This window comes from Malus sylvestris, chromosome 6 (genome assembly GCF_916048215.2).
Source record: "Malus sylvestris chromosome 6, drMalSylv7.2, whole genome shotgun sequence".
NCBI classification, from domain to species: domain Eukaryota; kingdom Viridiplantae; phylum Streptophyta; class Magnoliopsida; order Rosales; family Rosaceae; genus Malus; species Malus sylvestris.
Window position 1 is genome coordinate 5,287,919 of NC_062265.1, and position 19,304 is coordinate 5,307,222.

Consider the following 19,304-nt stretch of genomic DNA (forward strand, 5'->3'; position numbering starts at 1 on the left):
TGCATTTTTGAAGCATCGAGACTTTACCGCAAAGCAACTTTTTTCCGGCGCTTAATTCAGAAAATTTGGTTATGCTCTTGACCTCAAAATTCCTTACTTCATTTCTTGCTAGCAGCCTCTTATAATGTCCGGCTCTACACGCGGTCCGATAGCCGTTCCTAACAGTACAATGAGCATTGCTTGTATAGGACTGAACGAATTGATCCAGGCTCCAACTTGTACCTTCGGGGATTTGTAGGAATGATCCTTTACCCTTATGTTCCCGGCACTTGGTAAAAATGGATATGAACGCAAATGACCGGTAAAATTAGAGAAATGATTTTCACGCATTGTTTTATGCTGGACCTTCCTTTGTTTCATACTGCACAATGCAACGCAATACAAACGAAGCAAAATGCCAACATCAACAAGTCATAAATCATGGTTCTTGAGTTACAAATTGCATTTGCGGCCTTATTTCGAGTGAAGATCGAAAGACACGAAGAAAAATACATCAAGAAAAAGAAAGCTTTTCAAGTGAAATACTTGACCATCTGAATTTCTTTCTGCTTGAAGCCGCACTTCTCATAGAATGCTCTGTTCTCGTTGCTGCAATCAAGAATCACCTTATAACACCCGACAGAACGAGCATGATCCGTGAGGAAGCTAATGATTTTCTTCCCTAACTGCATCCCACGAGCATCAGCGTCAACCACAATGTCTTCAATGTGACCGACTTTGCCACAGTTCCTGATGAACTTCTTCTCGATGAACACGCTTCCAGTTGCAATAATCTTCCCCGAGCGATCATCTTCTATAACACAGATAACATGGTCATCTCCGAGGGAGCTAATCTCTCCGAACCTATCTGCAAACTCCTTGTCAGATACAGAATCACAAACAGTTAGCTGTTGCAACAGTTGTATGAAACCCTTGCTTTTATCTGACATCTCTAATTTTCGGACTCGAAAAGTTTGCCCTTCACTCCTCTCCATCTTTGCAGAAAGGTGCAGTGCTGGTTGCCAACTAAAACATTAAGAACCAAATCAAAATTAACCAGAGAAACAAGTAAACTAAAGTTCAACAAAACAACCCACGAAAACATGGGGAAGTGGAGCTACAGTCGAGCAAAGCAAGCGAAAATTACTCCTCCATTGGACATGGTTACAAGATTACTTGTTGGAGGATTGGAAAAGCCGAATTTTTACGCTCCGACAAAAATACATCAGATTGACAGATTCTCAGACACATTTCATCGAACAGGTAGTGTGCCACGTTTTCATATGCTTTGTTGTAAGAATAAATTGAAGAGCAATACTTGGTGTCTGAACAAAATTAACTTCGAGTTGAGTAATTTAACAGCGAAGAAGCAAAAAGAAACCCAGAAATCTTTGAAAATTTTATTTTTAAGAACTGAAATTACCTTGAATGGAGCGAAACGAAGGAGATTGAAACCGTTTGATTGGACGAATCAAAAAAAATTTGGACCATTTCTCGATTTATGCGTGTCATCCTTGCGCAGGGGCCATGCTAATCTTCTCTGTATCGTTCCAATTTTATCGGATGTCCCCGAAGGGACGAGCTTCTCTGCAGGAAAATCATATATAAAGCGTACTGTGGATCCTCGTCTGGGCGATGTGGGAATGTACCTCAGCGCTGGTACTAAAACGCCCCGTTGTGCTTGCTCTTAAATAAGTGGAAATAGATTATGGACAATCAACACTAAATAGATTTTCAACGTGTGGCAGATCTCTGAGTCCTTAGCCATCTATTCACCTAGTATCCCCTCCTACTCATTCCCCATTAAACACTTAACATCTCGTCTACCGTAATCGTGCTAAGACTTCAAATGGTTGCATTTTAAAAATGCGATCGTGCAAGAAGATCTACGACTTTAAGACAGTGATTAACGTGTCTTTCATCTATTCTTTACTCTTTCTATTTTCGATTTCGATGTGTATGTTTGATGTATTAGAGCATTATTCAAACATTAACTTGTCCACAAATTGATCGTTGTAAGTTGCTTCGGCTAATGTAAATAGGCCTTATCTTTGTTTGAAAGAGATCTTATTTCATTGAAAGTAATTTTATGCCGGATAAACTTAATTGTTACAAAGATGTTGGGTGAGAAATATGGGATGAAAATTTAGAGCATTAAGCACTGGAAATTCACTTAAAATGTGCATGTACACTTGCAGTCTTCATTCCATGCTTTCCCCTCTAATACTCATCATTCCCATCGATGCCGTGACTTCCCCGAAATCTTGCTCCTTTTCCTCTCTTACTTTTCTGCCGTGGTTTACTCGCTGTGCTTCTTCGAGTACTTCTTCATCTTCATCTTCCTCTTTCAAGGGACTAAGCAAGGGGGGCGGCCCCGTATGCCTTGAGGACTGCAGCATAGATTTATTTTATTTTTCACAAAAACGAAAAAATAAATACCCGACACTGCTGCAAACATAAGGTGATTCTTGATTGCAGTAACGAGAAATCAAGAACTTGAAATTAAAACTTAAGAAATGAAAGGAAGAAACTGATCAACTTCAATAAAAAGGTCGTACCCAGTGCACAAGGCTCCCGCTTTACGCAGGGTCTGGGAGAGGTGAATGTCGGCTAGCCTTACCCCCATTTATGGAGAGGCTACTCCCAAGTCTCGAACCCGAGACCTACCGCTCATGGGCGAAGGCACTTGCCATCGCACCAAGTGCGACCTCTAAACTGATCAACTTCAATATATTAAGAAATTAAAAATGGAAAATTTCAACTCGATCGCTTATAGTCCTAGCGTTTGGCATCTCTTCAATATACAATACATCTCAATATGCAATTTAAGTAAACAGAAATTTTGTATATATATATATTAGATACCATTGAATAATATTAAAATCAATAACTACGAAAATGTCTACTTGCTAAATGCATATGGAAAAGTTGAACTGATAGAAAATGGTTGACAGGAACAGAGAGGTTACGAAAAATTACCATAAAAGCGGCTGGAGAAGTTTCAATGGTAGTCCCCACATCAAGGATATCAACGAACCTGTCCAAATCATCATACAGGCTTACTGATAGTGTATGCGTATGGAAGTTGTATCCATCTCTCTTCTCCCTAGCAAGTTCAGCTTCCTACAAAGGGAAACATGAAAAGATGAGATGCCAAAGAAATGCATATCGATGAGCGGATGAAATTACAAGTACACAACAATCAACGAACGCCTTGTACATGCACAGCAAGTGATCCCCTGGAATACATACAAATCCTTCAACTCCAAAGAAAAGAGAGACGTCAATAAACCGGATACAATAGCCATGATTTAAAATTTCTCCCTCGAATCAAACGATTGAACACAATTAGCACGTAATTAAATTCAAGTTCGACAGCATGAAAATAAAAGCATAAAATTCCCAATTCAAAAAAAAACAGAAAATAAATACTACCTGACGAGAATTAAACTCTATAAAACAACGACCCAAGCTTTCGTGGGTTTGGGGATTCAAAGGCACGGAAACCCCATCGTGTTTAATCACACCAACTTCACTAAACGCTCGTCGGATTTCGCTTTCGAGCTTCTCGGCCATCCTGGCATCAACAATTGGAAGGTTATCGACGACAATCACGTTTCCGAGCCCGACGTCGAACAGCAAGCCGTCGTCGTTGTAGAAGACTTGTTGGTCATCAGACTCATACAAGTTTTGGTAAGGAGTCGGCGGAGGAGGCGGAGTGTTTAAGTGGAGGGCGGAGAGTTGAAGGCGCAGCTGCTCTTGCTCTCCCATGGTGGCGGTGTCTATTGTCATGCTTTTCACTTTTCACTTTCTACGACCAGAGCGTTTTCTGCCTCGCAAAATAACTGAAAATAAAAGGTTTATGATAAATACAAGAATTTTTTAATAATCTCACAAACTCAAATAACAATTTTAATATTTTATGTTTCTTTACAGATATATATTTATAAGATAACAAAGGGGTAATATTAGGAAATAAATCATTTATATACCAGACAAAGAAATCCAGACCAAATCAAATCATATTAAAATCCTAATTAAATCACTAATTAAATCATATCTCTAAAATACTTTCCTTTTACCAACAAAGGTAAGTTCGGCTTTCAGTCCACTTTGGTTTTTGTAAAAAAAATCTTTTTATTTTTAAGCTAAAATAGAGAGAAAATGAAGCGAAAATATATAAGAAATAAGGCTTTCCTCTTTACTTATTAGTGAGAGGTTTAAGTTATTTTTGTCGAATGTAAATTTGAATCACATTATTACTAGCGAGGCTTAACCTATCCCTCCCCCTTAATGCAAATATTATCATTTGTTTAAAACATAATTGGCTTAAAGTTGAGTTTATCTAACTTTGAATTGAAATTAGACTAATATTTAACTTCAAGGTGGACTTTGAAAAATGAATACACAACATAAATATATATAAAAAAAATATTGATTTATATTTGGTTCAGTTTGATGTTTGAACTATCAAAACTGAAACTGAACTGATATATTTCAGTTCGGTTTGTGTTTTTAGTTTCAATTCAGTTTTCAATCAAATTTTTTAGTTTCGGTGTTTTTTACTTTTTTGGACTATGTATGTACATAAAACAAGTCCATGGCCGCATCATGTTCCAGTCTGTTTCTCTGAGGTCGTTTTGATAACCATTTCGTTTTCAATTTTCATTTTTATCACTTTTTTTTAGAAACTAAAATTCAAAACTCGTTTGGGAACTACTTTTAATTTTTATTTTATTTTTTTAAATAGAAAACTACATTCTTAAGTTTCAAAATTTAGCTTTGTATTTTCACTTTTTTATATTTCATTTTTTTTTAAATTAAAAGTAGTTACCAAATAATTAAAAAAAAAAAAGTAAAAACAAAAATCTGAAACTGAAAATAAAATGATTATTATACGGTCTCTATTTGTTAATATATTAGTAGATAGACACAATTATGAGAATGATAAATTTGTTTCAAGTAAGTTGTTCTCTTGATATTTGAGTTAGATTCATGTTCAAGTTTATCTTTAGTCCTTTAAGTTATTCCACATATGTGAGTTGACGTAGGCCCAATTTGGTATTGTTTTTTTTTTCCACAAAAAACTGCTTCGCTTTAAAGTTAAACAGTAAAAAAGTATTTGGTAAAAATAAAATATATTGCGTAGTTTAAAAGCAATAGCCTTTTAAAAGTAGCATGTAAGTTGCTTTTAAAAACAGCTTTAAAAAAAAGCGGAGTTGAGCCCTTACAATATTTTTAATTCCTGTAATAATCTCATTAATTTTAAACAATGATATTATTTACCCTTTTAGACACTTCTTAACAACGGAGACCATGATGTGACGACCAAACCATCAACTACACCAGAAGTACAAGGATACACAATTCCGATGTGAATCGATACGATGAGATGTTAAAACGTATTAAACACAATACACACTCAATTACATGGATAAATAATTACACTCAAACAGGAAAAAACGTAAAGGGGAAAGCAGTTTTGGAATATATAACAAGCTGATATTGGAGGCAATGCTCACCAAGAAATAGATACATCCTATGGGAAAATAACACGTCTTTACAGAAATCTGGCAGGACTGCAGGAGAGGCATACCTCAGATCGAACTGTAGCTGTCATCATCATCACTTGTCCGAATGTAACACATTATTGCCAGTACAAATACGAAAAAGGATGAGAGCTCCATAGCCAGGGCCCCCCAACCAATTACACCAGCGTGTTTTAAGATAGCAGGGATTGCAATGCTTCCAATAGCTGAAGCTCCGGTCAAGAACTTGGTTGCATTTACCCAGCTGTTTCATCATACAGTATTTAATAAGCGAAGGGAGTAAGAACACAAATAATGTTGATGCAGCTTTAGACTTTAAACGAATAGTTATTTCAGTAAGCAAGTTCAGGGGAGAAAGACAAACCCATTTTCAGAATGTGAAAATATAGAAGAATCGGATCCCACAAAGAACAGCAATGGCATGGGAAGGAGCACATACATTATTACTGCAAAACATCGTGAGATGACCACACCATCAGCATGCATGTTTTCATGCAAATCATTGAAACCTACATAGAGGATGTTCTCTCGAGGGAAGATTCCTTAAAAATGTAATATTTATCTTGTTTTGATAATTAAAAAATGTTAAGTTGAACACGCCAATGATGGCAATATAACAGAGACTTTGATACCAGCAAATAAGGGGACGATATGATCGTGGAATTCCATTATCCGCACATTTTAGTTATTGGAAAGCAATTATTTCTAGTGAAAGCATTCACCTGTATAGAAGAATTACTAATCACCTTTAACCATCAATCAAACATAAGCATTACGGGGGGGGGGGGGGGGGTGCGGAATATCACCAAAACCAATACCATAAATACAGGACAGCAGAGATATCCAATCCTGATTTATTCCTGAACCTATATTCGTACATGTTGCTAGATCCTAGATGTCATTTAAAGTCACCATCAAACCATATCACTATCCTTTTACCACCTGACCGAAGGCTCAAAGGCTCTTGTTTCTAATCACGTCAAAGACAAATATGAAAATAATTCTGAAACAATGAAGCAAAGAGATACAAGAAACTTTGACAAAAAAGAAAGCAAAAAGTAAAACGTATTCAGATCTATTTATTCATTTGAGTTATGGGAATTAAAATAAAGGGAATAGAATATCATTACCCTTAAAGATTCTTTCTTAAAGGAGCTAGATAATCAAAAATTGAAATCTTTATGAGTACTGGCATACCTATCATCTTATAAGCACATTAACACGTAGCATAACATAACAGCTTATTTGGCCAAAAGAAAAGGCATCACATAGCAAGCTTACGAAGGAAAACAACAGTTCAGAACCTACCAGTTAGCATTGGCCACCAATTATTGTACAAAGCACACGCCTGCATCGAAAAACGCGATAGATGAGAACCTAGCATGACTGTCAACTTACAACAGAGAAAAGCTTACTAATTACATATGAATTGAGCGTAACTGACAATAAGAAGCACTACCCACCAAAATTTGCAATACAATCCCTCCAGAGACCAAAATTGCCAGGGCGGCAAGTTTTCCAGTATGCAAGCAGGCACGCATATAGCCTGGTAAGTCTGCCATCAAGTACTTGCCTTAGCGTGCAGATGGGGACCACCTGAAATCATGATGTGCTTAAATATATGCTCATTCCCCATACATCAACTTCAATCTCTGAATGTTAGTCCATAAGCATAGAGTGAACCACGGAACCACCCTGAAGCATGGCATATAGGCACATGTGTGGGGCGATGTTATTTCTCTTGCTTGTGATTTCTTTCACAACTATCATGACTTATTACTTCCCTAGTGTATTACTTACAAAAAGTGTTGTACAATTGAAAATCATTGCAAAGTCTACAATACAGATTAACCATTCCGCAGAAACTACAGCTAAAACTGCGTCGAGTGCCTATTTCACACATACACATACACAAAGTGTTGGTTCATGTGTCAATGCATTATGCTCCGTGTGCACAATCAACGAATCCATGACCACGATATACAAATACACTACTGCGCAGCTAAGGATTCGGAACTAGACATCTCAGTGTTTTGAAGTTGGGAACAATGCAATGCATGTAGGAAAAACAGAGACTTTCTTACAGCAATTCATAGGATTGGAAATTTGGAAATGGAACCCTCATCCTCAAATCAAACACAAAAAGATAGAAACCCCAAATTAATAAGTAAAAATATAAAACCAATCTAATCTGTTCGTAAATGTCTATCATCAGAGCAGGGTTAGGGTTCCAACTCCCACTAAGGTATCATTCCATCCACTTAAATCCCAAATTGATCCTAAAATATCCATTATCCATAATTAATGACAATTCTTCAACAAAAATGCAATCACCAAGGAAGGTTGAAGAATTTACCTTACTTGTTACTTCAATCAAATCAATCGAGCTCAGCCATCCGATTCCGACCACACTGCCGGCGAAAACGGTCGGTTGGTGATTCGGAGTCCGTCCGCAGTCAACAGCTGAGCTCAATAAAGAAAGATTACCCGAACAGGAAACGGATCGGGCCTCCACAATTCAGAATTCTGGAATCGGACCTCAACAACAAGTCTTGAATTGATCCCGGCACGTGATCCCAATTTTCACCTAACCTCTCTCCCCTTTCCTCCTTTTTCTCTATCCATTCATTTTAGTTATTTTTAATTTTTGCAAATCAATAGGAACACACCCCTGCACCTTTCCCTGAATAGGTTTTTTCGTTACAGTTGCGCATCAAATCAAGCAGTGTGAATTGTAAACTTGGGAGTTTGGAGTTGTTTGGGGCCTGTTTAGTAGTTGATTTGGATTCGATGTTTTTAACTTAAAAATAAGTTTTGAGTTACAAATTTAAAATTTTTATTTGGTAGTGGATTTGAATATAATTCTTAAAACCATAACTCAAAAATATCTGTAAACAATGACTATTGGATGAAAACACAAAAAGTGTGTTTTTAGACATTTTATTTTATGGATTTTCACTCCCGTCTCTCTCTCCCTCTCTCTCCTCTCTCCCGTTCGATGTACTCCCTTACCTCTTCCCTCTTCAATCCTCTTTTCTCTGTTGTCTTTCCAATCCCTTCCCGCTTATATCCACCATAGCCACCACCTCTATCATTCTGCCTCCGGTCAAGACAAATCGATCTTTCCTGCCTCTTCAATACTATCTTCTTTGTTGCCTCTTCAATCTTATCTCTTCTCACTTGCATCCACCATAGCCACCACATCTTCCCTACGGTTGTTGGATCTCAGGTTTGAGACCACCAACGTGATTAGCCTCTGTCAACGTGAGTTTGGAGTAAGGAGTTGGTAAATAGCCAAAGGAGTCGCCACTAGGGAAGTGAGGGATGCGGTGGTCGGGTAATTGCTTGGGCTGGGCACTTGACTTTTTCTGTTTGGATTAGTTTTGAGAAAATGCATACCAAACAAGGTTTTGAATTAAAAAATTTTAAATCAAAACATTTGTTTTTAGAAAAAATTAAACTTTGAGTTTCGTTCTCAAGTTAGATACCAAACAGACCCCTTATTTATTTGTTCATTTCTTTTGCAAATTAATATTATAAAATCACACATAAGGTAGTTTATTTACCGTTTTAAATCAATAATACGATACTATCACGTGATATTATGTTACTTGTTTGAAATACCGTCTATAGTGGGGTTGTACATTATTTATTTCTTAAGACAATATTGTCTATTTCTTTCTTCGGTTCGGTACAATTATCATACCATTATCATTTGACACAAAATTGGTATGATAATAATATGGTACGATGGAATATAAGTAGAAGATACAGTTGTCACTTAATACTACGGTATTAAGTGAGAGGTCTTCCTCTTCACTTGGTCTAGTGGTATTTCTCTTCACTTGTAAGTGAGAGGTCTTAAGTTCATTCTCCCTAAAGGCGAATTTGAATCATATTATTGTTAGACCATTGTCAGGCTAAACTCACTCCCTTCTCCCTAATGTATATGGTGCTTCCTAATGTATATGGTGCTTCAAAGCACACCTAAAAATTAGTCATATGAACGAGGTAGTACGAGTTAGCACACCATGATTCATGATGGAATGGTAGTAACCGTGTGATTGACATCATGCGGATCCCATGTAAAATGTTAGCTTAGTTTGATTTGAGGTGATGATCTCAGTCACCTATATTCGTCATTCGTGGTAGTCGATTTTGAGATATCTCATTTACAAGTGCAGAAAAACATCATTAGAAATAAAACTAAAATATATCACATCCGTACATGAATATTACTTCTGTATATCAAACCATAAATAACTTAGAGGTATGAGTTACAGCATGTTTGTAAGGGTGGACAATCGCCAAACTCCAATGGAACTATGATATGAAATTGCCTACGGATCAAACATAGGCAACAATTCTCAATTTCAATTCAAACAAAACAATGAATCATCAAAATTACCTCCTCAATGCAAATGCAGATCCGATTCAAAATTTGATCAGACAAACTTCGTCTACTCTTCGTTAGAAGCCTTGGCGCTCCGAAAGCCCTTCTTCAACTCAGCAACTCTCTTCATACAAGCAGCCTTCGACTTCCCAGGCACAGCAGCTGCAATCTTCTCCCACCTCATTGACACTTCCTTTGGAAATGCCTTCAAGGCATTCAGCAATGCAATGTCTTCAGTAGAAGACCAACTCTCTTTCTTCACTTCACCATTTTCCGCCACCGACTCATCACCCAACTCTTGATTCCCACTTTCAGTTTTCTTGTCATTGGGCTTACGCTTCTTCAGAAACTCTGCATACGAATCTGCATCACTCACTTTCTTCTCTCCCAATTCTTTGGCCCTTTTTATCACACTCTCCACCTTATGCTTTCCTTGAAAGGATTCGGTGATAACCTCCCACCGTCTCAGTGTCCCCACCGGGTGCTTCAAAAGCAGTTTCTTCAAGAACTCAACATCCTCCTCAACCCACTCCGTCTCTTCACCAAAAACCACTGATCCATTACCATTACCTTCGGAAGCCTCACTCTTTTTCTTTTCTCTCACAGACCCACTAATTGTTTCGGGCACGGGCGTTGAATCTGCACCCAATTCATCAAATCGACGTGGTTTTGATCTCTTCTGAGAAACCCTCTTCTTTGATTCATCCTCTACTTGGGTTGCAATTTCTGGGAAGTCGACGATTGGGCCATGACCAACCCGAATGTCACCACCAGTGACAGGTGCAGGAGCGAAGGGGCCAATGAGGAGGGCGAGAGCGGCCCATATAAGAAGAGATTGGTAGGGTTCGGATTGGAGGAAGAAGGCGAGACCCAGTAATAGAAACGAGATCAAGATGGTAAAGAAAATGAATGGTTTGCTGAGATTCTTGTAATGGGGTTGCGGGTCTGCGGCAGAAGAAGCTACTGCTTTGGATTGGAAGAGGAACCTAGGCCTTGCGTCCTCATCCAAAAACTCCATTTTCGGATCTCGAAGCTAAAAGCTTTAGACACAGCCCTTATATATACTACTAGTCCTTGTGGTTCTTCTGAAGGTCAAGGCTTCGTTTTGGCAGCATCACTGAAAGGTAAAATAGGAAGGTACATATCAATCATGTCCAGCCTGAGATGTAAATTAAAGATTCTCTAAACGATTATCCAAAAGAACAAAGCAATCTGAAAAACTGATATTTTCAACATAAACAAAATGCCCTTATGCCAAACAGATTAGACATAAAAAGCCACCCAACAATTATGAGCGCCATAATGGGTTCGATGCCTGGCACTGGTGAATCACACGATGGTAGTCAGGGAAGGCTAAAATACCTCTGTGAACCTTCACGGCCCCTGCAAGGATTGACTGCTGCAGCGAAGCCACTTGCTGATCCCCTTTCATTTTTTTTTTAGAAAAAACTATTGTAAATAACTAAACACCCACTACATTAGTCAAGCAAGTAAACAAAAAGGAAACAAACTACAAACTTTCACTTGCTAAAGTTTTAAGCCAATCGACTTCAACTTGTGAACATCTCCCTTTCCTCTCGTTTAATGAAATTTTGATAGCCTGCTCACTGTTTTTACTGTTCCTACTTCCTAGTATATGGTAACAATCCAACTTCAACTTCAACTTCAATTATCATCACACTTCGAATCCACAAAGTAACTTTTGGGCACATCAAAGGGATAGAGAATCAAATGAAGAACGATCCGGAGAAATTAGCTGTAATTGAAACTGCATGGGCCAAATTGGAACTCAACTCACTCGTCACTCTATAGACTTACAATCATGTTAAACCTAATAAAAATGTAAGTGAATTCTGGAAAAGCACTTAGATGCTTTATGCAAGAAGCACATAACTAGTGCTTCTTCCAAAATGCACCTCAAGTGCTTTTATAACCCAAAAACACTCCATAAAAAACGCTTTCAATCAATTTAAAAGGACTTCTAAACGAAAATATTGAATGTCACAAAAAGATAAACTTGTGAGCATAACGTTAATTTGTAATACCTAAGACCTTTTCGTAGTATTTCAATCTCGTTTTTCACCTTATACCATATACTAGAACAAAACATAAGGGAACTCAAAACTAACACATACAATGATACAATGCATCCATGTACATATACGATATACTATATACTATATACTACATATATGAAAACTAATCCATTTTTTGAGTAGGAAAAACGGCATTGATTCTACAGGACGTCTACAAGTCCCTCCATCGAAAAAAACACAAACGTTTAAATACTGCCAGGATTAATTGAGAGATCAGATGATAAAATTCAAAACTAGGACATGCAATCCAATCCAATCCAATCAATGAGTTTAACAGTAGAATTGTTAAACAATTAATAATTAAAAAAATGTAATATTTTATATATTCATCAATTGGATTAGCAGAAGAATCAGAGAAAATGGAAGCAGAGAGGTCAATAAATTTAGGGATTCATACCGGAACCCAAGAATCGGAGGAGGAGAGATGCGGCTGGAGCCTGCAGTAATGAAATTTGGAGTCTGTTTGGGAACGGAACCGACAAGATTGAGATTTGAGAGACGTGTATTTTAGTAGATCCAGCAACAAACATAAACCATCGACACTACGTCGTTTCAGGTTTTAGTTTAATTAATTAATAAACCTTTTAATTTGGAAAAAAAAATTAATAAACCTTTTAAATTTTAATAACCATTTCTTTCTCAAAAAAATAAAAAATTAATAGCCATTTCGCTTTTTTAAATCTTGTTTAGTTAGTCTTCAAAAATACTGAAAATTATTTTTTTGAGTTTTCAAAACTTAGAATTGAGATTTTACCTTTTAGTTTGAAAATTGAAAACAATTACTAAATAAGATTTCAATTTTCAAAATTTTCAACCAAAATTCAAATTAAAAACTAAAAACGAAATGAAAACTACTTTTAGCTTTAAGAACAAAATGAAATTGAAAACCAAAATTTGAAAACTCAAGAAAGTAGTTTTTATATTTTAGTTTTTAGCTTCTTTTAAAAAAAACAGTTACCAAATAAAATTTTAGCATTAAATTAAAAAATAAAATAATAACAAAATGGTTATCAAATGTTTTTAAGACCATCTTTAAATGATATGTCGAATTCTGAGTAGAATGCCACATAATTAAATTTGCAAGTAAAAACAAGTTTCAACTGCTATATCAATAACACATAAGCTTTTTGATGTCACATCAACTATTAAATAAACTTTTGATATTTATATTTTAATATCTATCTCGGAGATGCTCTAAGATACCAATGCTTTTTTCTCTAAACCTATACCTCTTGGCATACACTCTCCCATCTTCTCCGAATTTTCCCCAACTTTTCTTTGATTTGTCGTCAAGTTTCTAGTTAGCCGCCATCATCTGCGCTTTAAAATTACCTATCCCTTTACAAAATTTGCGCGCAGATAGGAAATTTTTTTCATCATGATCAGAACAGGAAGAAATTTTTTATATAAATAATAAGAAATTTTAATTTTTAAATACATATATCACATTATTTGTATAATAATACGTGACATTGAAAAGTCTACCGGCGGATAGGGGATACATAAGGTATTTGGGATTTCTTTTTAACATACTGTTATTTTTTCTGAAGGTTGATGCGCGCCTCATTTTATAAGCCCTTCCGTTTTGGTCTGTCAGAAAACTTAATCAGAATTGGCTCCGGCAATTTCTTTTGCCGATGTTATAAAACCCAGATTCCATTTTCGAGAACCCATTATGCTAAACTCACTCCCGACGATTCCCAGCTTCTTCACTGTCTTTCTCAAGGTCGGTGCCAAGACGCACGTAAGCTGCTTGAGAAATTGCCTGAGAGAAGCAGCCATGGCCGCGTTGTTCACTGGACTTGTTTGCTCACGAAATACTCGAGGAGTGGCTGGGTCGATGAGGCACGGATGCTCTTTGATATCATGCCTGAGAAGAACATTGTTTCTTACAATGCAATGCTGTCTGGGTATGTGCAATCTGGGAGGTTGAATGAGGGCTGGCGATTCTTTTATGAGATGCCAGAGAGAAATGTTGTTTCCTGGACTTCAATGCTCTGTGGGTTTGCGGATGCGGGGAGGATTGACGAGGCAAGGCAGTTGTTTGATGCGATGCCAGAGAGGAATGTTGTTTCTTGGAATTCGATGATGGCTGGGTTGATTAAGAATGGGGATTTGGAGGGAGCAAGGCAGGTTTTTGACCAAATGCCGACGAAGAATGTGGTTTCTTGGAATGCTATGATTTCTGGGTATGCTGAGAATTGTAGAATGGACGAAGCAAGAGTTTTGTTTGATGAGATGCTCGATAGGAATGTGATTACTTGGACTAGCATGATATCCGGTTACTGTCGGTCTGGCCATGTAGATGAGGGATACTCTTTTTTTGAAAAAACGCCTGAGAGGAATGTTGTTTCTTGGACAGCCATGATTGGTGGCTTTGCTTGGAATGGCTTCTATAAAGAAGCTCTATTGCTATTTCTTGAACTGAAGGGGAACTACGACACAAAACCAAACGGAGAGACCTTCATATCGCTTGTTTATGCTTGTGCGGGTATTGGTTTGCCTCATCTTGGCAAGCAACTACATGCTCAGTTGTTTGTCAATGGTTGGGACCATGATGATTATGATGGCAGATTATCAAAGAGCCTCATTCACATGTACTCGGCCTCTGGTATCATGGATTCCGCGTACTTTCTTTTCATCAAGAACTCAAGTAACTGTACCACTCAGTCTTGTAATTCTATGATTAACGGTTACATACAGATTGGGCAGCTAGAACAGGCTCAAATTTGCTTTGACAATGCACCCATCCGAGACAAGATCTCTTGGACGTCTATGATAACTGGGTATTTTAGTGTTGGACAAGTATCAAAGGCTTGTAATATGTTTCAAATCATGCCAGAAAAGGATGCAATTGCATGGACAGTGATGATTTCGGGGCACATCCAAAATGAGCTTTTTGCTGAAGCTACCAATTTGTTTTCAGAAATGAGGTCAGAAGGTGTTTTGCCTCTCAGTTCAACATATTCAGTTCTTCTTGGAGCTGCAGGTGCAATGGCATATCTTGATTCTGGGAAACAGTTCCACAGCCTGCTGATCAAAACACAGTACGAATTTGACTTGTTTATTAACAACGCACTGATTTCCATGTATGCCAAATGTGGGGAGCTAGATGACGCTTACCGTACATTCTCAAACATGTGTTTCCGGGATTTGATTTCTTGGAATTCCATGATTATGGGGTTTTCAGACCACGGACATGCAAATGAGACTCTGAAGATCTTTGGAGCCATGGTCAAATCTAAAATCCGACCAAATTCGGTCACTTTTTTGGGCATCCTATCAGCATGTAGCCATGCAGGGCTTGTCCCGAGAGGGTGCGATTTTTTCCATGCCATGAGCAATGTTTATGCAATTCAACCAGCTTTGGAGCATTACATTTGTATGATTAATCTTCTGGGAAGAGCTGGGAAAGTAAAAGAAGCAGAAGAATTTGTTTCAAGGCTTCCTTTCAAACCAGATCGCACTGTTTGGGGTGCATTGCTTGGTATATGCGGATTTGGTGAAACGAATGCTGATGTTGCTAGATATGCAGCCAAAAATTTCCTAGAGCTGGATCCTTTAAATGCACCAGCCCATGTGGTGCTTTGCAACATATATGCAGCAAATGGTCAGCATATTGAGGAAAGACAGCTGAGAAGGGAGATGGGATTCAAGGGAGTGAGAAAGGTTCCTGGATGCAGTTGGATTCTGGTGCAAGGGAAAGTTAATGTCTTCCTCTCAGGCGATAAACTCCATCCCGAAGTGGATGAGATGCTATCCCTTGTATTTGGCACTATTAGTGAGTCATAAATGTATGCATCTAATATATCAAGAAAGTTTAACCTACACTGGAAACTCATGACATGCCTGCTCTGAATGGTGAGGAAAATCCTCGCACAAATTCATTATACCAAATGCCGTTTGAAAATAATGGAAGGAAGAAAGCATATAATAGTGGAAAGGAACATGGAGTGAACGGAAATATGTTTGACAGACAGCGGTTCCTTCACTTGATTAAACAGGTTGGTTTGATTAAAATTTCTGTAGTTTGTTTTACTTTTTGAATTCATAAGAACACTTAAAATAATTGCTGCCTCTATGCCAATATCAATTTTTATCCCGAGGAGTGTTTATATGTTCCTTAAGAGCGTGATAAACCTCGTACATTCTGATCATATTTTTTATGGTATCAAAATCTGGTTAGCACCTTTTGAACAGTTTTGTTCTTGCAGGGAAAAGTTCAAATATCCACATAGGAGGGAACTTTGAGGAATATTGGAGCAGCCAATTATGTCACCCAATACCTTAAAAGGTGAGGAATTTAGTCTCGTATACATTCATTCTTCCAATTTGCAAAACAAAACAAATTTTAAGAAACTAATAAAAATTGATAATTAAACAGGATTAATAAAATCCGATCTGATCTGATCAGTTAACTTGAACTCCAGTGTCATATGTTTGTCCAACTTTCCAGTCTTGTGGTATAGTGTTCAGAGGAACAACCCAAGTCTCGTCATCATCATCGCTGAATAACATTCTTATTTGCAAGGGTCCAATTGGTGCTGAAGTTGTTGTCCAAACTGCTCCAAAACTCCTGTCCATTACTATGCATACAAAGTTTGTTGTCTGCAGCAATTTTTTTAAATATAAGTTAATATAAATATATATATATATATATATATATTATTTCAATTATATGTGTAATGAGGAAGGTGACATAATTAATTAATAATAAAAGCAAGTAATTAAAACTAGGTTGATGATTAAGAACAAGAGTTTTATTAGCTATAAACAAACATATGATTTAATTTGTCTACCTATCAAATCTTGTAATTTTATTTCAAGAAAAAGCCAGTGCCTGCGAAGAGCAAGGCAAGTTGGTTTGGTTTATATATATTGAATGGATAAAGAAATGTGTCACCCGATCCTGATTCACACACACACACACCTCACACAGCTGGACAGCGGTGATATCTTTCTTCCCTTGCTGGTACTCTATTACAAAAGCCAAATAATAAGGATTGTTGCTGTGCTCATCGATCTTGATTGTAATATTTTTGTTTGGATAGCTGCATGAAACACTGCATGTTTGGAAAAAGAGGACAGATTATTGAGGAGCTACTTGAGTCATATAGATTTATCACAAAATCATGCAGGTTCCTCAAAGTTGCTTTCAGGATTTAGGCTGTTAATTACCGTCTGTACTCGATATCAATGACACCAAGTGACTGCAGAGAAGCAGCTGCTTCAGTAGTTTGAGCCATCCGGCCAAACGCTCGCTTACTCAGGATGAAGTCTGTGCCATCACTCGAGCCTTGGTCAGTTATAACTGCAGTTACTCCTTTGTCTGAGCAATAGGCACTGTCGGTGCACCTCACCTAGGGAACCATCAAGAAAATTAATTATGATCACAAATATTGAACACGCGCTTGCACACACACACACACACACATCTTAGAATCGTGCATGCTCACCTGGTAACAAGCTCCGCATCCGAGGCCACTGCGATAGAGGTCAGAGGCAGCTGAGACATCCCCGCCATTGAGTGTTGCTCCAAATGAACCAAATCCACATGCACCAACTGCAGTTCGATACAAGAAAATATCTAGTAAGCATATGCCTGCAACATAAAAGATTTTGCTCATTCTTTTTCTTTGATTAGAAGTCTCTTACCGTCTGTTCCTTGTTCTTCAGAATTCGGATAATAAGTTGCTCGAGAGTGAACGAAGCAGTCACTGCACGTTGCAGCCTCGCCCGGAGATTGCAGTAAAAGCAAAACAATGAGAAGGGAGAGTACTTGAGACCCAAGAGAGAAAGCCATTAGCAAAATAGTGAAAGGAGAGCTTGCTAATGATCAATATTATTGCAAAGGTGGTATTGCAATATTGCACGAAGCTATAGCTAAACGGTTACTGGTATTTATAGTAAACTGTAAAGGCCATCTTCAAATTTGGTAAGCTTTACTAACTTTGACATTCTGCTCTGCCCAAGAATATTTGTTTTGCTTTTTTTTTTTTTATAATAGAAACGCTAAGGAGAATCTCTCAAAGCAAGACTCTCTGTGGACTTTCTGTTACCTCACAGTTTAACGTCAATTTTCATACCAACATCAACACTATAAAACAATAACAACAATAACAACAAAGCCTTTTCCCACTAAGTAGGGTTGGCTATATGAATCCTAGAACGCTATTGCACTCGGTTATGTGTCAACACTATAAAACATTGTGCGAAAAACATGAGGTGATAAAGAGTCTAAAGAGAGCCTCACTTTTGAAAGAGTCTTATTACCATTTTTTTTTTCGGAATTATGATTAGTGGAGTTCTGTTACTTGTGGTTTGTCGGCTACCTTCCTAGCCAGATTATTTACATGGTTTAAAATAATATTGTGGAAAACTTGTTTCTCACCTTTGGGATGTGATTGTAATCATTTCATATCCTATTGTCTAATTCTTTTGGTATTGATTAAATTAATAAAAAAACAGTCATTTGTTAAATTGTAATATTCAAGTGTGAATTATCAAGTACTTAACCAAATCCAAATGAGTGCTCTATTCAATTTTCTCCATCAGGTAGGTAGGCACTCACCATGTTATTTTCTTTGTTTATACTGGAAGTCGATGAATATCAATCATAACTATGTTACACAGATATTATAACACTTGAATTAGTAATAGAATGAGCGTGATAGTAAAAGATTTATCTATATTGTGGATAAGCATTAATTTATATGATGAAAAATATTTGTTTCTATCACAACTTGTTGGGTCGCAATTGACAATGGCCTCACTAAACCCTGGAGAGAGTAGTCAGAATCGAATATTGAGACTTTTGAATACGCAGTAAAGAGATTTGGTTGGAAATTATGTTGGAAATACAAGAGAAAGTTAGGGGCTTTTGCACTAGATAAGTAAACCCTATGTATGTAATGTGTTAGGTATCTCAAATTTTCCCACCTAAGAGCTAGTTATATATGTATATGAGCACATGGGCTGTGAATTTTTGGGGATGGGGAAGGTTTTAGGAAACACCCTTCCTTCACATAAGTTTTTTTTAGCTAAAATGGTTCCTACGATTGAAATAATTCTTCATTTTAGTCTCTTAGATTAAAAAATAATAGAAGTTGTCCTTGAGATTTTTCACTGTCAATTTTTTGGTTATTTTGTGAAAAATCTCTGTTAAATTGAAGAAACCGTCCATTCAAGTGGAGGGGTTGGTTTGACAAAATATCCTAAATTTAACGGAGATTTTTCATAGAAGGGCTAAAACGATTGACGGTAGACAATCACATGGACCAAAATGAG

At 37.2% G+C, this 19,304-nt stretch overlaps 6 protein-coding genes and 1 non-coding gene across 8 annotated transcripts; 1 reads left to right on the forward strand and 6 right to left on the reverse strand.

The window, feature by feature from the left end:
- Positions 1-285: 285 nt before the first annotated feature.
- LOC126626677 (glucosamine 6-phosphate N-acetyltransferase-like) lies at positions 286-1,588 on the reverse strand. The gene is made up of 2 exons (XM_050296049.1): positions 1,403-1,588; positions 286-1,005 (listed from the first exon to the last, which is right to left on the reverse strand). The coding sequence occupies exons 1-2, from the start codon at positions 1,489-1,491 to the stop codon at positions 513-515; spliced, it is 582 nt and encodes a 193-aa protein (XP_050152006.1). The 5' UTR covers positions 1,492-1,588; the 3' UTR covers positions 286-512.
- Positions 1,456-1,558, reverse strand: LOC126627546 (U6 spliceosomal RNA). The gene has a single exon (XR_007625042.1). It is a non-coding gene; the product is annotated as a U6 spliceosomal RNA (small nuclear RNA).
- A 436-nt stretch (positions 1,589-2,024) lies between the features above and the next one.
- Positions 2,025-3,830, reverse strand: LOC126625230 (eukaryotic translation initiation factor 3 subunit B-like). The gene is made up of 3 exons (XM_050294314.1): positions 3,415-3,830; positions 2,959-3,102; positions 2,025-2,369 (listed from the first exon to the last, which is right to left on the reverse strand). The coding sequence occupies exons 1-3, from the start codon at positions 3,769-3,771 to the stop codon at positions 2,181-2,183; spliced, it is 690 nt and encodes a 229-aa protein (XP_050150271.1). The 5' UTR covers positions 3,772-3,830; the 3' UTR covers positions 2,025-2,180.
- A 1,471-nt stretch (positions 3,831-5,301) lies between these two features.
- Positions 5,302-8,288, reverse strand: LOC126626087 (vacuolar protein sorting-associated protein 55 homolog). 2 transcript variants are annotated; one of them, XM_050295286.1, is made up of 5 exons: positions 7,890-8,288; positions 6,992-7,124; positions 6,837-6,876; positions 5,893-5,974; positions 5,302-5,772 (listed from the first exon to the last, which is right to left on the reverse strand). In XM_050295286.1, exons 2-5 carry the CDS (start codon positions 7,088-7,090, stop codon positions 5,577-5,579), a joined length of 417 nt encoding a protein of 138 aa, XP_050151243.1. In that variant the 5' UTR covers positions 7,091-7,124; positions 7,890-8,288; the 3' UTR covers positions 5,302-5,576. The 2 variants fall into 2 exon arrangements, with proteins under 2 accessions (XP_050151243.1, XP_050151242.1); XM_050295285.1 differs by having other exon boundaries at positions 7,885-8,278.
- Positions 8,289-9,753: 1,465 nt separating this feature from the next.
- On the reverse strand, positions 9,754-12,550 carry LOC126626086 (transcription factor MAMYB). The gene is made up of 2 exons (XM_050295284.1): positions 12,415-12,550; positions 9,754-11,038 (listed from the first exon to the last, which is right to left on the reverse strand). The coding sequence occupies exon 2, from the start codon at positions 10,937-10,939 to the stop codon at positions 9,989-9,991; it is 951 nt and encodes a 316-aa protein (XP_050151241.1). The 5' UTR covers positions 10,940-11,038; positions 12,415-12,550; the 3' UTR covers positions 9,754-9,988.
- Positions 12,551-13,250: 700 nt separating this feature from the next.
- On the forward strand, positions 13,251-18,052 carry LOC126627506 (pentatricopeptide repeat-containing protein At1g32415, mitochondrial). The gene is made up of 4 exons (XM_050297082.1): positions 13,251-16,021; positions 16,232-16,311; positions 17,156-17,607; positions 17,694-18,052. The coding sequence occupies exon 1, from the start codon at positions 13,572-13,574 to the stop codon at positions 15,807-15,809; it is 2,238 nt and encodes a 745-aa protein (XP_050153039.1). The 5' UTR covers positions 13,251-13,571; the 3' UTR covers positions 15,810-16,021; positions 16,232-16,311; positions 17,156-17,607; positions 17,694-18,052.
- Positions 16,264-17,820, reverse strand: LOC126627507 (expansin-like B1). The gene is made up of 5 exons (XM_050297083.1): positions 17,673-17,820; positions 17,474-17,580; positions 17,196-17,377; positions 16,948-17,080; positions 16,264-16,625 (listed from the first exon to the last, which is right to left on the reverse strand). Exons 1-5 carry the CDS (start codon positions 17,818-17,820, stop codon positions 16,428-16,430), a joined length of 768 nt encoding a protein of 255 aa, XP_050153040.1. The 3' UTR covers positions 16,264-16,427.
- Positions 18,053-19,304: the final 1,252 nt, after the last annotated feature.

Bases quoted from the DNA above. Each gene is read 5' to 3' on its own strand.
- LOC126627506 (XM_050297082.1), top strand. From the start codon at position 13,572: ATGCGCGCCTCATTTTATAAGCCCTTCCGTTTTGGTCTGTCAGAAAAC.
- LOC126626086 (XM_050295284.1), bottom strand. From the start codon at position 10,939: ATGGAGTTTTTGGATGAGGACGCAAGGCCTAGGTTCCTCTTCCAATCC.
- LOC126626087 (XM_050295286.1), bottom strand. From the start codon at position 7,090: ATGGCAGACTTACCAGGCTATATGCGTGCCTGCTTGCATACTGGAAAA. The intron at 6,877-6,991 runs GTGGGTAGTGCT...TTTTCGATGCAG, and splicing joins GGATTGTATTGCAAATTTTG to GCGTGTGCTTTGTACAATAA. The intron at 5,773-5,892 runs GTTTGTCTTTCT...ATGATGAAACAG, and splicing joins TTTTCACATTCTGAAAATGG to CTGGGTAAATGCAACCAAGT.
- LOC126626677 (XM_050296049.1), bottom strand. From the start codon at position 1,491: ATGACACGCATAAATCGAGAAATGGTCCAAATTTTTTTTGATTCGTCC. The intron at 1,006-1,402 runs GTAATTTCAGTT...TTAATGTTTTAG, and splicing joins TTCGTTTCGCTCCATTCAAG to TTGGCAACCAGCACTGCACC.
- LOC126625230 (XM_050294314.1), bottom strand. From the start codon at position 3,771: ATGACAATAGACACCGCCACCATGGGAGAGCAAGAGCAGCTGCGCCTT. The intron at 3,103-3,414 runs GTAGTATTTATT...TTCCCTTTGTAG, and splicing joins TAGAGTTTAATTCTCGTCAG to GAAGCTGAACTTGCTAGGGA. The intron at 2,370-2,958 runs GTAATTTTTCGT...TCTATGCTGCAG, and splicing joins CTTCTCCAGCCGCTTTTATG to TCCTCAAGGCATACGGGGCC.
- LOC126627507 (XM_050297083.1), bottom strand. From the start codon at position 17,820: ATGGCTTTCTCTCTTGGGTCTCAAGTACTCTCCCTTCTCATTGTTTTG. The intron at 17,378-17,473 runs GTGAGCATGCAC...ATGGTTCCCTAG, and splicing joins GATGCGGAGCTTGTTACCAG to GTGAGGTGCACCGACAGTGC. The intron at 17,081-17,195 runs GTAATTAACAGC...CCAAACATGCAG, and splicing joins ATTGATATCGAGTACAGACG to TGTTTCATGCAGCTATCCAA.